The following is a 15,868-nucleotide window of genomic DNA, read 5'->3' as shown; positions in this document are numbered from 1 at the left end:
ATGCTGGTGAAACCTGTTGGCGGTCGCACTGTCGTAGTACAACGATGCTGGGTGAAGAGCCTATGTTGAGTGCACTCGTACCCACGTTGTCACGAAACTGGGCCGTCAATTGGTTTGTTCTGGCAAACTGGATGCATAAAAATGTCTGTTACTGATTTGTGAGGAAGGTGAGGCTGGCGTAGCTTGGTAATAGTTGACTGCACGTGTGTTTTGCACAAATGTCAGCATTGCAAACGGCACTACTGTGACCGACGTCGTGGTACGTAGAGGATCAAAGCACGTGTGCAAATTTTGGTCCCTTTGAACTTAGTACAAACAATCGATCATCACACTATTTAGTAGATCGTCCACTTTTCACTTGTTGTTGTGCGTAATCCGGTGAAACAAAACTTGAGTCCATTGTTTGAGGTAACTGCATAACACTTGGTCATTATGGAGTTGCAAAGTAGAGGTTATCCTCATCGAAGATCATAGATCATTGTCTGTTAGCTGTGAAATAACCGATGGTGGAGGGTTGTGTTTGTCAAGTTGTTAGAGCTGGGCCTCCAAATCTTCACAAAGAATGTTCGGTGATGCAGCCATGGATTCGTACATGAAACGTGAAACCTGTTGATTCTATATGACCAGCACGGAATTCGCGGAAGAGGTAGAGCTTCCTGGTGTCACCAATATGGGATTCTGGATATGGATCATAATATACATAATAAACAGTTGCTAAGTTTCCTATATACACATATATTTTACCATAAAGACTGATACACATGAACACTGAATGCAGTACAGAGGCAGACTGAATTAAACATGGTGGCTTGTCAGAGCAGTTAATGCTCCAAAGATTGTAATTTGTGTGGTCGTGCCCTATCGACACCACAAGCATATCCTAAATCATCAAGAGAATTTAGCTGCAGGAGTTATTTGTTCTTCTCTTCTAGGTTAAAAGTGATGATAAAACAAAATCAGTGTGCTCAAAATTCTTTCATAATTTATGTGGAGTAAGCCAAACAAAGATTAATGACACATCAAAAGGTGTTAAAAATGGTGGTAGTGTCTGAGAGAGGAGAGGCAGCAATAGAAAGTATGCTTCATTTAGTGCAAAAAGAGGAAAGGAGACTGCTAACATCTGTACAATTATTGTATTTTTTCCTGTGAGAGGACATTCACTTTTACCCACAGACATGGCTTTTGGGATTAAAAGTCTCTTTGTTAGCGCTCAAACATCATTACACCCAAGGAACACCGAGAAGTTTATCAGGGTGTGAGAACTGTAAAATTTCTAGGAAGGAATGGTTTGTAAGGGACTACCAGATGCTTGCCAAGAATTTTAAGAAATTGGATGGGATGAAAGAAGTGTAGAGAGTGAGAAAGATGTCTCTAGATGGCCCATGCCCACAAATAGTTTAGCATTGGATGGTTCCTTGCAGGTGCTCATTGCTCTACCAGAGATTTGTTCATTGGAGATGTCTTCAAAAGAGAAGTAATTATAGGTGAGCATGTAGTTGGTCATGGTGATCAGGCAGGAGGTGGTAGATTTGAAGTCGGTCAAGCATTGGGAAAGATAGTGTTTAGTAGTGGCAAGGCAGTGGATATTGGGGATGTTAGTATAGAGGGAGGAGAAATCAACAGGGTGAGCAGTCATGGGTTGTAAAGGAACAAAAACTTTGGAGAATCAATCAGAGAAACTGTTTGTGTCTTTTATATAGGACGGTAGGTTAAGGGTAAAAGGCTGAAAGTGTTGGTCCGCAATATTAGGTTACTGTGCCCGTACAGAGAGAATCTCTGCCCTTATCCCCAATGCCAATAGCCAATGCCAGACTAACTGCAGACCTACAACCTCCTTCTTGGTCACCATGACCAATTATGATACTAACCCACAATTATTTAACTATAGGAACATTTCCTAACCATTCAGAATCCCAATCCCCTTGCCTGGTTCAGATTCATTGATGACATCTTCATGACATGGACCTAGAGTGAGGGTATCCTAACCGCATTCCTACAGAACCTCAGCACCTTCTTTCCTGTTTGCTTCATCTAGTCTTCTCAGCCCAAGTCATTTTTCTCAGTGTTGAACTCCACCTTTAGGATGGTTACATCATTCCTCAGACTACATCAAACCTATAAAACCACTAACCATACCTCCACTTAGAGAGCTGCCACCCATTTCACACCAAGAAGTTCCTCCCATACAGCTTACCCACCTTTGGTTGTCACATGTGTAGTGACAAGCACTCCCTCTACAAATATACCGATGGTCTCACTGATGCCTTCACAGATAAAATTAGCCTCCCAACCTTGTCCCATTCCTTGTCCCACCAGTCATATATTATCCCCTACATACCTACAGCCCAACCACAAAGTGACGCTTCTCTTGTGATTTGGTACTAGGCAGGACTGGAGCAAATGAATTATATTCTCCTCCAAGGTCTCGACTAACTCTCATCCCGACCTCAAATGGGAAATCCTCTCCCCCCCCCCCCCCCCCCCCCCTTGCCCCCCTTTTCCCTCACACTCCTCCCTATAATGTATTCTTCATTTCTGTAATCCCACTGGCTTCAGCCTTTGCTAGTCCATGTCCTTCAACTGCCTATCTATTTCCCCATTCCCATTTCAGTACTACACACATTTCATCTCACTAATACACCTACAAAGTCCTTTCATAATGTCTACTTCTTTCTTTTCTCCTCTTTCTACACCTCCTCCCCCCTCCACTGCACAGCCATCCTATGTTGCACCTAACACCCCTACCCTGTCTCCAAACAGTGCCTACATGCTTCCACAGGCAGCACTAGCATCTTCCTCCTCTCTGCCCCACGGCTGTCCTTTACCCCCACTACCCGCCCTAACTATGTAGATTGTTGCCCATGTCAGACATAGTCACAGTTGGACCTTAGAGCCCAGAGACAGTGGTCACACGTGCGTGAATATTCTAAATCTGTAGAAGGACTCTATCTGAAAGCTGAACTATTTCTCTAGTCCCTTTTATTGTACCTGTCTGTGACACTATGATCTCTCTATGTGGTGATTAGCAGTCTACCCTTTGCATGTAGAAGATGGATGGCTAGGTCTGAGAGATGAAAGAGTGAAGGCGTCAGAGAATCAAACAGGCAAAAAGCCTAGGCCTAGTAGAAGTCCTTGGATAACACAGGTGACAGTAAATTTAATGTACAAAAGGTGAAAATATAAAAATGCAGCTAACAAAACAGGTGAAAGGAAAAACAGATGTTTACAAATGAAATTGAGATAAATTGTAAAATGAAATGACTAAGTGTGAGCCGTAGTTGTGTCCAGCTCTTCAAAAAGCCTGCCAGGCAGAGTGCTTTTGCTTCGCATCTAGTGTTTGCAGTAGCGCATTCCTTTTGGCATGCTGTTTGGATTGCTACCGTCCTCTGGCGGGAGGTGAAACAAGTGTACGGTTGCGTGATGATGGAGGAGTACGTACTGGGCGGTGATCGAGAGAGGTGGTGGTGTGAGCGGGGCCTGCTGTTGGGGGTCATCAACTGCTCACCACGTGCTTTGGCCGACCTCTTGGCTGTAAGTGGTTTATGAAGCTTAGAAGCTGTGGTGCAGGAGATCAGTGCGTGGGACCATATGTCTTCTTATCAGCTGTTGAAACCACTTGGGGAGGTGGCAGCTTCTAATGGAAGTTTTGGGGCTGATCTGCTATGGGCCTGTAGACCACCAGTAACTATTCCGCTTATTGTGATTTGGGCCCCTTTACATGTGTCACTCTCTCACCGAGCTAAGGAAAATTGTTTTTGGGAACTGCCTTTAATGTGAAGGTTTGTGTGCTGGCTTATTCATATTTATCTTGTAACAAATATAAGTAATGTAACTGGTGAGAGACAGCTATTTTTGCTTAGTACAAGCTATCTACTTAAAGTTTTTTTTTGGAATTGTTCCCTTATTGATATAACAAGTTTAAAATCTTCTTATTGTTAATGTCAAACCTTATATATATATATCAAGCTAAAATCTCATTATTGGCTAGTTGTTAATGTCATATCTTTTAGTAACGAAAATTGTCAAGCTATTTGAAATTGTTTTGAAATTATTATTATTATTTTTTATTTTTTTTTTAGAGAAATGTCAGACTTAAAACTTTATTATGGAGAAAACCTTTTAAAATAAAAGATAACCTTATTAATGTGTGTTTTTTCACCAACACCTCCTGGCCCCTACTTCCACGATAACGTATTTGGAATACATGTGTACTTAAGTTGTTGTTTGTGAATTGCCCTAATTGATGGTTCATTACTGGTAGCAGAGCGTGGTTCTTTGATTATATATATTCAACTTTCTTTTGAATGAAATTTAAAGTTATATTTTCAAAAAATAATGTATGTTCCTTTTTCTCAGAAAGTATTCAAGAGATTTCTACAAAAATTTCTCTTTTCGTCTCATTATATGTTGTAAAATTCTATCATGAGGTCTTTGGAATAGGTGAAGTAGGAGAATTTTCATAATTTTTTAATTATAATTCCACAGGTACAATTTTAAATTCATGCAGAATTCCAAGCACTTTGCCCATATCTCAGCTTCCAATCAGAATTTCAAAATTTGCTCTTGAGACAACGTTTATTAGGTTTACAGAAATATGTGTATAAAATTTCATAATTCTAGCATTCATAGAATCTGATTAAAAGGTACATAAACTTTAAAAAACAAACTTTTCAGAAAACGCAATTTAAAGGACAACCTAACTTTTTTCCTTATCTCACTTCTTCAGAAGGCACCACATTTGTACTCTGGGTCATCTTTCCCTTCAAGGCTTCTCTTCTGGTTTCTTGTTGTCTGTCTTCTTTCCTTTGCCAGGTCTTCAACTGACTTTTCAGCTGCAGAGATGTGCTGTAAATCTATTTTTCTCAGGGTATCTTGAGCAAAAATTCCTATCTTGAAGCCCATTCTTTATAATACCTTCATCCTCCTGATGTTCCCATCATTAAATCCAATAACTGCATCGTAAGTTGCAATTCTGACAACAGTAGCAGATGCAAATGTGTTTTTAGGGCATCGCTTCCATATGAGTGAATTTAGAGACGCATTTGGATTTTGGGTTTTGCCATGAACACACTTTTTCAGAAGTGCAGGATCAGTCAAAGATGATCTATAAAACCAAAGAGTTTGTATCACGGCCTTCTAGATGTATCCCGCACACATTTGGTTGAAATTAATACACAGAATTGTTGTTCACTGAGCTGGTATTGAAGTGCTGCTTCAAAATGTGGGCGGGGCAGGGAGGCTGCGTCACACTTTTAATTAATTTTCAGGCACTTCGGAAGCGATTTCAAGATTTCAATTTTGGGAACTTATTGTCCATGAGTTGTACTAACAAATGCAAAATAAATTGAAATTGACATTTTTGGTCAATTTCATCAACGGCCCCCTTTAAGATTAGAAGGGTAGATTGAATAACAGATGTGCAGTTACTGAACTGAATTGGTGAAAAAAGAACTTTATGCACAATTTGACTAAAGGAGGGATGGATTAACAAGATACATCTTCAGGGATTAAGGAAACTTTAGATTGGTAATGGACGGATGTGTGGAGGGTAAAAACTGCAGAGGAAGATCTAGGTGTGAGTGCAGTAAGCAGGCCCAAGTCGAGGTAAGTTACAGTAGCTGTTCAGAGATGAAGAAGCTTACACAGGATAGACTAGTATGGGGTGCTGCATCAGGCTAGAGTGTAGACTGAAGACCTCAACAACCTGCATCAAACTGAACTGTGGACTAAAGACCTCAACTCAGCATAGCAAATGATACTAAACTCACAGATGACAATCGCAGTGAGACATATGATATGTGAGTTCTTCCTAGTAGTAACTGAAACCAAGGAACAAATAATCATCCACTGAAAGCAGATCCTACAAACTTACCTTGACAGGCAATGTGAACTCCACCACCAGGTATCAATTTTGCTATCTTATCTGTCTGAGAGAGAATAAAAATCGTTACATCACTAAAAGTTGGTTACTCCTCTGGCTACGATGGTATCTCAGCCAAAGTACTAAAATCTTGTGTTATATTGATGGTGTCACCCTTGAGTTACTTTGTGATCAATCAATAAGTCAAGGTATGTTTGGTGAAAGACTGTAGTAATAAGACAAATATACAAAAGAGGAGATAAGTACATGACCACTAATTTTAGATCAGTCTCCCTTCTTCCCAAATACTTTAGATCAGTCTCCCTTCTTCCCAAATCCTCAAAAGTTTTTCAGAAAGTAACTTACAACAGAGCACTGAACCATCTCTCTGAGAATAATCTTTTAGCAACAGCTGAGTTTGGCTTTCACAAAGACTTCTCTAGTGTAAATGCAATATCTTGCTCAGTTCTAGTGAAACTAAACGATGAAAATTGCTCTGCTGGCATTTTCAGTGATCTTGTCAAGGTATTTGACTGAGTAGATCACATAATTCTTCTAGGAAAACTAAAATGCCATGACGTTAAAGGTCTTCAAGTTTAATGGGTGGGATCATACAGGGTGTTTCAAAAATGACCGGTATATTTGAAACGGCAATAAAAACTAAACGAGCAGCGATAGAAATACACCGTTTGTTGCAATATGCTTGGGACAACAGTACATTTTCAGGCAGACAAACTTTCGAAATTACAGTAGTTACAATTTTCAACACCAGATGGCGCTGCGGTCGGGGAAACTCTATAGTACGATATTTTCCACATATCCACCATGCGTAGCAATAATATGGCGTAGTCTCTGAATGAAATTACCCGAAACCTTTGACAACGTGTCTGGCGGAATGGCTTCACATGCAGATGAGATGTACTGCTTCAGCTGTTCAATTGTTTCTGGATTCTGGCGGTACACCTGGTCTTTCAAGTGTCCCCACAGAAAGAAGTCACAGGGGTTCATGTCTGGCGAATAGGGAGGCCAATCCACGCTGCCTCCTGTATGTTTCGGATAGCCCAAAGCAATCTCACAATCATCGAAATATTCATTCAGGAAATTAAAGATGTCGGCCGTGCGATGTGGCCGGGCACCATCTTGCATAAACCACGAGGTGTTCACAGTGTCATCTAAGGCAGTTTGTACCGCCACAAATTCACGAAGAATGTCCAGATAGCGTGATGCAGTAATCGTTTCGGATCTGAAAAATGGGCCAACGATTCCTTTGGAAGAAATGGCGGCCCAGACCAGTACTTTTTGAGGATGCAGGGACGATGGGACTGCAACATGGGGCTTTTCAGTTCCCCATATGCGCCAGTTCTGTTTATTGACGAAGCCGTCCAGGTAAAAATAAGCTTCGTCAGTAAACCAAATGCTGCCCACATGCATATCGCCGTCATCAATCCTGTGCACTATATCGTTAGCGAATGTCTCTCATGCAGCAATGGTAGCGGCGCTGAGGGGTTGCCGCGTTTGAATTTTGTATGGATAGAGGTGTAAACTCTGGCGCATGAGACGATACGTGGACGTTGGCGTCATTTGGACCGCAGCTGCAACATGGCAAACGGAAACCCGAGGCCGCTGTTGGATCACCTGCTGCACTAGCTGCGCGTTGCCCTCTGTGGTTGCCGTACGCGGTCGCCCTACCTTTCCAGCACGTTCATCCGTCACGTTCCCAGTCCGTTGAAATTTTTCAAACAGATCCTTTATTGTATCGCTTTTCGGTCCTTTGGTTACATTAGACCTCCGTTGAAAACTTCGTCTTGTTGCAACAACACTGTGTTCTAGGCGGTGGAATTCCAACACCAGAAAAATCCTCTGTTCTAAGGAATAAACCATGTTGTCTACAGCACACTTGCACGTTGTGAACAGCACACGCTTACAGCAGAAAGACGACGTACAGAATGGTGCACCCACAGACTGCGTTGTCTTCTATATCTTTCACATCACTTGCAGCGCCATCTGTTGTTGAAAATTGTAACTACTGTAATTTCGAAAGTTTGTCCGCCTGAAAATGTACTGTTGTCCCAAGCATATTGCAACAAACGGTGTATTTCTATCGCTGCTCGTTTAGTTTTTAATGCCGTTTCAAATATACCGGTCATTTTTGAAACACCCTGTATCTTAACAACAGCAAACAAAATGGTCACATTAGCAAATGATGCAACAGTATATGTGGTACACTACATAGTTTGGTACTTGCCCACTCCTGTTTGTGATCTACTTGAATGATTTACTGGGATACTGAAGGGCTCTCCAGAATCTGTAATGTTTGCTGATGACACAAGCTTATTGTTGAAGGGTCCAGACATGGCCACACCAGATACAACCACAAGAATAATGGAACAGGCTTACAACTGGTTCATAGCCAACAGATTAGCCCTTAATCTTGCAAAATATCATGTTACGAAATTCCAAAAAAATAAAAAATAAAAAACTTATAGGTAATGCAAGTATAGATTAACTGACTTACATTGGACAATGTTCCAAGTGTGGAGTTCTTGTATATCCAGATGGGTAATAAACTGAGGTGGCACCAATATGTGGACGTGTTAACCAAAAAGCTTGGTCCTGCCTGCTTTGCACTCAGAAATCTCCTCTCTCACTGTGTTGATGTGCAGACAAGATTGCTAGTGTACTTTTACTCAATTCTGCCCTAAAGAATAACCTTTTGGGACATTTCAGCTAAGGTGACAAGGAAAAGTTTTTTCTACAGAGTAAGACTATTGAGTAAAGATAATAACCAAATATCTTGCTGAAGGCTCTTCAGGGACTTAGGGATTCTTACACTTACATGCCAATATATTTATTCCCTAGCGTTATTTGTGGTTAGTAATAAGAATGGATTTAGGGTGAATTCAGTAATTCACATTATTCACAATCACAACACTAAAAGTAGAAGTAATTTTCATATAGACTGTGCATTCCTTTAGGGTTCAGAATGAAGCTTTATATTCTGGTAAAAAAAAGTCTATAACAGGTTACCAGTGAATATGAGGCAGGAAATCGAGCATCCACAAATAGTTAAAGAAAAGTAAAAGAGCACCTGATTAACCACTCCTTCTGCAATACATCTCAATACATTGATGCACGAATGTAAACTCTGCCCAACCCCAATATTTGTATCAGATACATTTCAATTGTGTCAGTATATAGACAGATAATATGAGTCTGAAAATGTAAAATGCTTTGTTTGAAGTATTAGATAATAACAGCAGCTGAGTGGTGTATAAGGAGCAGTAGCAACATTTTTTTCCATAGTACCATAGCTGTTTTTCTCCTGACATACACATATAAAGTAATCTAGAAGTAATTACCACAGTTATTAGTTTGAGAAAATTAGTGTTAGTCACAATTTATTGTCAGTATACTTTACAGAAGCATCCAGCAGTGGTTGCTTCTGGCTGTTATGTATAACTTAATTGAATTCCACAACCTTGATGGCTCTCCTCCATAATGAGATTTGCTGAATGGATGGTTTTGCCACATTCCCATTAACATTGCCTTGTTTATGCTTTATGCATCACCCTATTTTGTAATTATTCCCTAGACCTTTTCAGTTTGTAATTGGCTCTTGTCCTGTGTGACCATTTATTAAAGTGCCAATTTTTTTGTGCCATGGAATGCATTATACCCAATTTCTTGTCACACATAAATATTTCCTGTGGTTATGCACCACCACAAGTTGAGATTAATGTCCATGCAATAAACATTGTGTGTACAATTCTTAGAGTTCAACTGGATAACAAATTAGAATGGAGTCTACACACAGGTAAACAAATCAAGAAGCATAGTTCAGCTGTTTGTACTTAGAACTATCTCACATAGGGTTGATCTAAAGAAATGAGAGGTAACTTGTTTTGTAAATTTTAATTCCTTTGTCTCATGGAATTACCTATTGAGCCATGGTATCTAAAGTAAACAAAATACTTATTCAGTAGAGGTGAGAAGTAAGAATCTTGTGTAAACTAGATAACCACGCATCCTGCAGGAGTCTCTTTAATGCTCTTGGAATGTTTACACTCCCTTCTCAGAACATTTACTCATTTTTTGCTGTTAACATAAATCAGTCTCAGCTTATCTGTTATTTACACAATCACAATACAAGGCACTGCAGCGACCACAAGTTAGATCTTGCAGGTCACCACCAGATGATCGCATAACCACCACAGACCACAGCAATCTGTTGTTTCAACATTACACCACTCTGACTGGCCTCAATACACAGGTACAACCACTTGTTCGACAACCAATGGTGTTTTAAAAATCTGGGCCATCACTTCAGAATTACTGTGTTGACACCAGGACATCTAAACAACAACATACGGGGTCTGAGCACATACAAATAGCACTGACTCATGTGGCAAAAGGCATCTAGTTGCTCAGTCACCATCTACCAATGCATCCATCAGTATCAGCCTGCATTATTAAATTGCTGCCATGAAGTTCTGCACTAAACACTAATTGGTCCACACTTATTGGCCACTGACACAGGACATCACCAGACACTGGTGTTTGTAGTTCGCTCCCCGGATGACATCGCCTTTTCCATAAGTTGATGAGGGGCAGGCTGTCTGTTGTGTCTAGGAATCCTGCCTACTCAGTTCACTAGACAAACAAATAACTCATTAATATGAGTTTTATTACAATAAAACAATTCAATACTTAACTTTGATGGATGTGTCACAAGCAAGGGGCGACATACAAAATTATCAGTCTTCTGTAGAATAGACATATACAAGTCTGTGCTACATAGATATTCCTAACAAAGTGGCTAAGGTTGATGCTGCTATTGAGGTTGCTAACATTGATACTGCTATCCAACTGGGCTGCCAACAGTTGGGCATGGCACTTATGTTCTCTTCACGTAGGGGCCACTGCTGTTGCATTCTGGAAGGGAGGTTGGTCAGCGTACGATTGGCTGACTTCTTCTCACACCCTTCTCTTCCCTGTCATTCCCGACTGGCATGTCAGTGCTGACTTTATGTAGTAACACTGTCAGAATAACCCACTCACCACTTGGCTATGAAACATGGTTGTGTAACCAGCATTGATTCAGCACTACTTGAACTACACTGTGCTGCTAAAGCCTTGGCTGGGATTATTACAGTGTACTGCTGCCAAGGACCAGAGGTTCAATACCCACTCTGCCTGCTGGACATGGACATGGAACATCACTATACACTGTGCAAGATCAATACATCACTCTGGTTGTAACAAGAACATTGTTAAATTTGCTCTCCCTCTCCACCAGTGAACCTGCACACTCATGGTGAGGAGATAAGAACAGGCACCCTGAAAAATCTATAGCTGCTCTGCCCCCTCCCTTCCCCCACTCCCCCTCCAGTGGTGTGGACCCTGCATAGTGCTGCAGACACTGTTACAGTACAAAAATAATTTTCATGTAGACTACACATCCTAGTCTACAGTTTAGAGTGGAGTTGTGTTCTCTGGAGTACATGTATTCAACAAACTTCCCATCTAGCAAGTAGCTGGATATCACAACCAGTTAAAAAGAAATGAAAAGTATTAATCATTAGGAACTCTTTGTACAAATTAGGTGAATACATAGATTTAAGGTTTGAAATGTTTTGTTAACTACATGCAACAAACAGTGTTTGTTGTAAAACTGCATAAAAGGTAGTAATCTACTGAAAACAGGACCCAGTGTTTACAGATGTAGGTAACTTTTCCTTCATAAAATCTCATTGTGAACAAGTAAATGTTAATTTAGTATACATTTTTTTCATTTCTGAGAATGATCATAGGATGTTTGGTCCTTAGTTTACTGGTTTCAGTTAGCAAATACCCATCTTCAGAAATGTTTTGTAACATGTCCTAATACTATAAAGCCATAGTGGCATCATTACAAAATATATACAAAGTCAGCTTAGCATCCTCACACATATTTACAATATGGTGCAAATGAGGCCAGAGTACCAGCAGGGTCTTACTGTCAATAGCACTACTGTTCATAATAAAATGTTATGAACTGTAGCACTATCAACAGTACGACTCTGCTGGCACTGTGGCCTAGTTTAAACCATATTTTAAATGTGTGTGATGATGCTAAGCTGATTTTGTGTATATTTTGTGACGATGCTACCACAGCTTTGTTATATTAGGACACGTTATAAAACAAATCTGAAGATGGTCATTGGTAACTGAAACTGGTAGTCTAAGGACCAAAAGTATTGTGATCATTGTTGGAAATAAAATAAATTTATTCTACATTTCCAGGCACACTGTTTTAATCTACAACTATGTCACATCTTGTAAATGTTAATGTGGCAATAGAAGTTTAACAACAGCTATTTCAATATGAACAGCAGCTCCCCCCCCCCCCCCCCCCCCCCTCCCAAAAGTATCAGTTTTCCTTCTAATTAACTAAGTTTCATTTAGCTGGTCTCAGAACAAATCACAAATAAATGAATGAAAAAATGAAATATTTTAAATTTGGTGAAAATGCTGCAGATCTGTCTCTTTCTCTCTGACTGACTGTACTGAATTGAGAATGAAAAAATATGTACATACATGGAGATTAGAACAAAGAGAATGGGATAAAACGGAGGATGTGCATTGTATTGTATTGTATTGTATTTATTGGTCCAGTAAATCTTACATGTACAGTACAGCACATCAGATATTGGACAGGTCAAAGTATATCTTACAATTAAACACTTTAGAAACTAGAAAATTATGTTCACAGAATTTTACAGCACTTCATATACTGGGCAAGTCAATGTGAGTTATAATTAAACCACATTAGAAACTTGAAGTTTACAACTGAATACATGTACAAGCCAATATTAACGATTAAAGTATTTGCTTGATCCTCACTTAAGCTCTAAGGATTTTTGAGGAACTCTTCTACACTATGAAAGGCAAAAAAGAAGACTCGTAAATGTTCCAATGATAAAAATAAAATGATTACCCATGACATCTTGGAAAGAATGGAAAGATCTTGTCATGCAGCAAGAATTTTAAGAATAGTGATTGAAAGGACAGGGAATGTTGAAGACAGAAATTCTGATTGAAGGACTGGACCTGTCCCCTCCCCCTCACCCATCACAATATATTTAATGAACAGTGATTAGCTCTAAACTGCTGTCAGAAGCTCCTACAGAGAGTAAAAGGAATGTGCTGCAATGAAACCGACTTGGATTTGAAAATCTCAAGTATGTCATTCACATTATTCAGTTCTCTGGAAAGCCTACTCAAAAACTGAGCCTGTAGAACAATGTACCAGTACTTTTCATCTTTCTCTTCAATGATTAGGGCAGGATGAGCCAAATTGTTTTTATCTATAGCACTGATTTACTGAATCCTACAGCTCTTTTGAATGGGTTTATGAAGGAGCACATGTTCTCAGATTGTGGTATGAGAAACCCTAACTGCCTCAATAGGCTTAATTGTCAACATGAAGACAAAGGCAACGCATTTTACAAAATCCTAAATGTAATATTCCTTAAGGAAGATGTCTGCATACTTTCAATTTTTTAAATTTACAGTGTTCAGATATTCTGGAAATCACCACCAAAGCTGAACCTCAAAATGAATGTATGCGTTTTTTGCATTTCATGACAAAAGCTATGTAGGCTACAAATCGTTGTTGTTGCATTTGCTACTCAACCTTCACTAAGATTTGTTAAAGTGTATTCTGCATCTCCAGTAACGCAACTATAAAATTTGTCATAATTAATTTATTACTGGTCTGAACCGCTACTTCGGCTTCATGCGATAAGCAAATTCTATCACGAAAGCAATTTCTAGCAAAAAAATTGCAAGGGTGGGCATGTACAACCAGTACAATATGTCATATTATCCCTCAACAGATATGTTTAACATGTATGTGTCGTTAACATGAAGTATAATCTTTCATTAAAAAATAAAACGCTTTCATTCGCGCTCTTTCAAATATGCGTCTGTGAGACTTCGGGTAAAAAATCCTAGTATTGACGTTTCTCACGCGCATAGTCAGACGAATTGCAGTGTAGACAACAGCTAAAATCGGTCTGCGCCACGATTTCATCTTTTTATGCGGTGATACTCCAGCAATATCGTTGAATTTATTCATTTTAATTCCATGAATAAAGCTGGATAAGTCATCCATTATCGTGGTGTTGGTATAACAAAAGTGCTTCCTATATCATTTTTGTGTACACGTTGGACGACTGTCGCTGTGACACTTGCAACGAATAAAAGAATGACGATGAGTAATCAGCAGTCCCGATAATATGACATCAACAGGACTGAGGAATTCCCTAAATGTAAAATGTATTGTGGAAGCTGTAGGATACCGACAGTTATGTGGGCCTTCGTAGTTTAAGATGAGAGTGTAATGAACTGGCTGCCTTCTTGACAGTATTTGTCGCAAATTATGGCGTTTGCGGGTGCAGCTTCCTTGTTGAAGGCGCCTACTATGTTGGAACAATTGCTGGAAGAAATAAACTTCCAGCGAACGAAAGAGATGCGACAATTACTAAAAGATGGTAAGAGTTCAATAAAACTTGTGCCAATGTGAGAATATACATTCATTTCGACATTGTTTAGGTGAGCACGTGTCAAACTTGAAGTGTTTGGCGGTAGCGTCATGTACACAAACAACATACAGAAGCTAAAACATATGATCTATTTTTAATAAACAAATAAATGAAAGTACCTCTGTTTGATTACTGCTCACGAGTGCACGTGTGAGAATTGTAGCGCTTGATTCCATTCCACACTTTAACCACTTTGAAATAGCACTTGCACGTTTCCTTAAAACATCTTGTTAGTCGTAAAATTGCCTAGTTAAGGTATCAATTAGTGGTTGCATATTGTACTGCCATTAGCTGTGTGCTGCCGCATTTATCATGTTTTTCTAATTCGTAGAGGACTGTCGCCCTATTATTTATGTACTATTAGTTATTTATGCTCTTGCCGTTGTTAAATACTCTATAGAGTTATATTACTCGACCGCATTAGTTTGGAATGCCTTCATTAATAACTTGTACGCTTTGAATACAGTGAAAGACACTGTAAACATTTTGTTGTGGGTGTGGAGTCGTCGTAAAAGCAGCAAAAATCATTCTAGTGTATTTTAAGTTAGTGACTATTTCTAATTGGCAATTCAGTCATTATTACACATTTTAAGGTGTTATTTCGTACATTTAGTAGCTACTGGTAGCAGGTTTACCAAGATACAGTTCTTCTTTAGTATTGTAGAGATGGGAGATCGTTTGTGCACACAATGTAACTAACTGTCTTGTATATGGGAATATTACATTCTGCGAACATACCATTTGTAGCCTACAGCCCATTATTTTATAGATCAGATGGTTAGGTCCTTTTTTATCTGCCTTCTGTCAGGATCTACAATGCAAATTTGAAGATAATAAACTGAGGTGTCTGGTTGACATGTATGATAATGAGCGAGAAGAAGTTAAGTAGCAGAAAGGTTTCAGTATTCTATTAGTCATATTCCACGGATCTTGTGAAATGACTGTCAAAGACATACATTTTATTTAAGTGATTTAGAATGACATGACTTCAAATAAAAAAAATCAAACAAGGGAAAATCCAGGATGGAATGATGACAGTATTATGAAGAGGATGGACTGAATTCACCGTATAGTGGAGAAGTTGAGTCGCAAACAAAAATACTGTCAAACAAGTAAGCTTTTGGCCAGAAGGACTTCTTCTATATTAGATAAACACATGCGTGCGCACGCCACCAGCCACCCACCCACCCACCCACCACCCGCATGTACGCACGCACGCATGCAGTCACACTCACATTCACACACACTCACAGTCAGTCAGTCAGTCAATCAGTCTCTCTCTCTCTCTCTCTCATCTCTCTCTCTCTCTCTCATCTCATACCTGCGACTCAACATCTCCACTATTTGGTGAGTTGCAGTCTATCCTTTTCATAATATCAGCCTAACTATTGTATTACAGTGATAATTCTAAGTTAATGTAAAA

General features: G+C 39.5%; 1 protein-coding gene across 5 annotated transcripts in view; it reads left to right on the top strand.

The window, feature by feature from the left end:
* The first annotated feature begins 14,044 nt into the window (after positions 1-14,044).
* The window catches only part of LOC126473449 (uncharacterized protein KIAA0930 homolog), a 113,414-nt gene continuing 111,590 nt past the window's right edge, over positions 14,045-15,868 (top strand). For 2 of the 5 annotated variants that reach the window (XM_050100505.1, XM_050100504.1), the window contains exon 1: positions 14,045-14,394. In XM_050100505.1, coding sequence (XP_049956462.1) covers positions 14,283-14,394 — 112 coding nt within the window. In that variant the 5' untranslated portion in view covers positions 14,045-14,282. The remainder of the gene's footprint in view (positions 14,395-15,868) is intronic. The other 3 variants (XM_050100502.1, XM_050100506.1, XM_050100503.1) reach the window with 3 other exon arrangements.

The sequence above is a fragment of the Schistocerca serialis genome, chromosome 4 (genome assembly GCF_023864345.2).
Source record: "Schistocerca serialis cubense isolate TAMUIC-IGC-003099 chromosome 4, iqSchSeri2.2, whole genome shotgun sequence".
Lineage (NCBI taxonomy): Eukaryota > Metazoa > Arthropoda > Insecta > Orthoptera > Acrididae > Schistocerca > Schistocerca serialis.
Note: the sequence above shows the minus strand (reverse complement) of the source record. Positions and strands in the feature narration are given on the sequence as shown.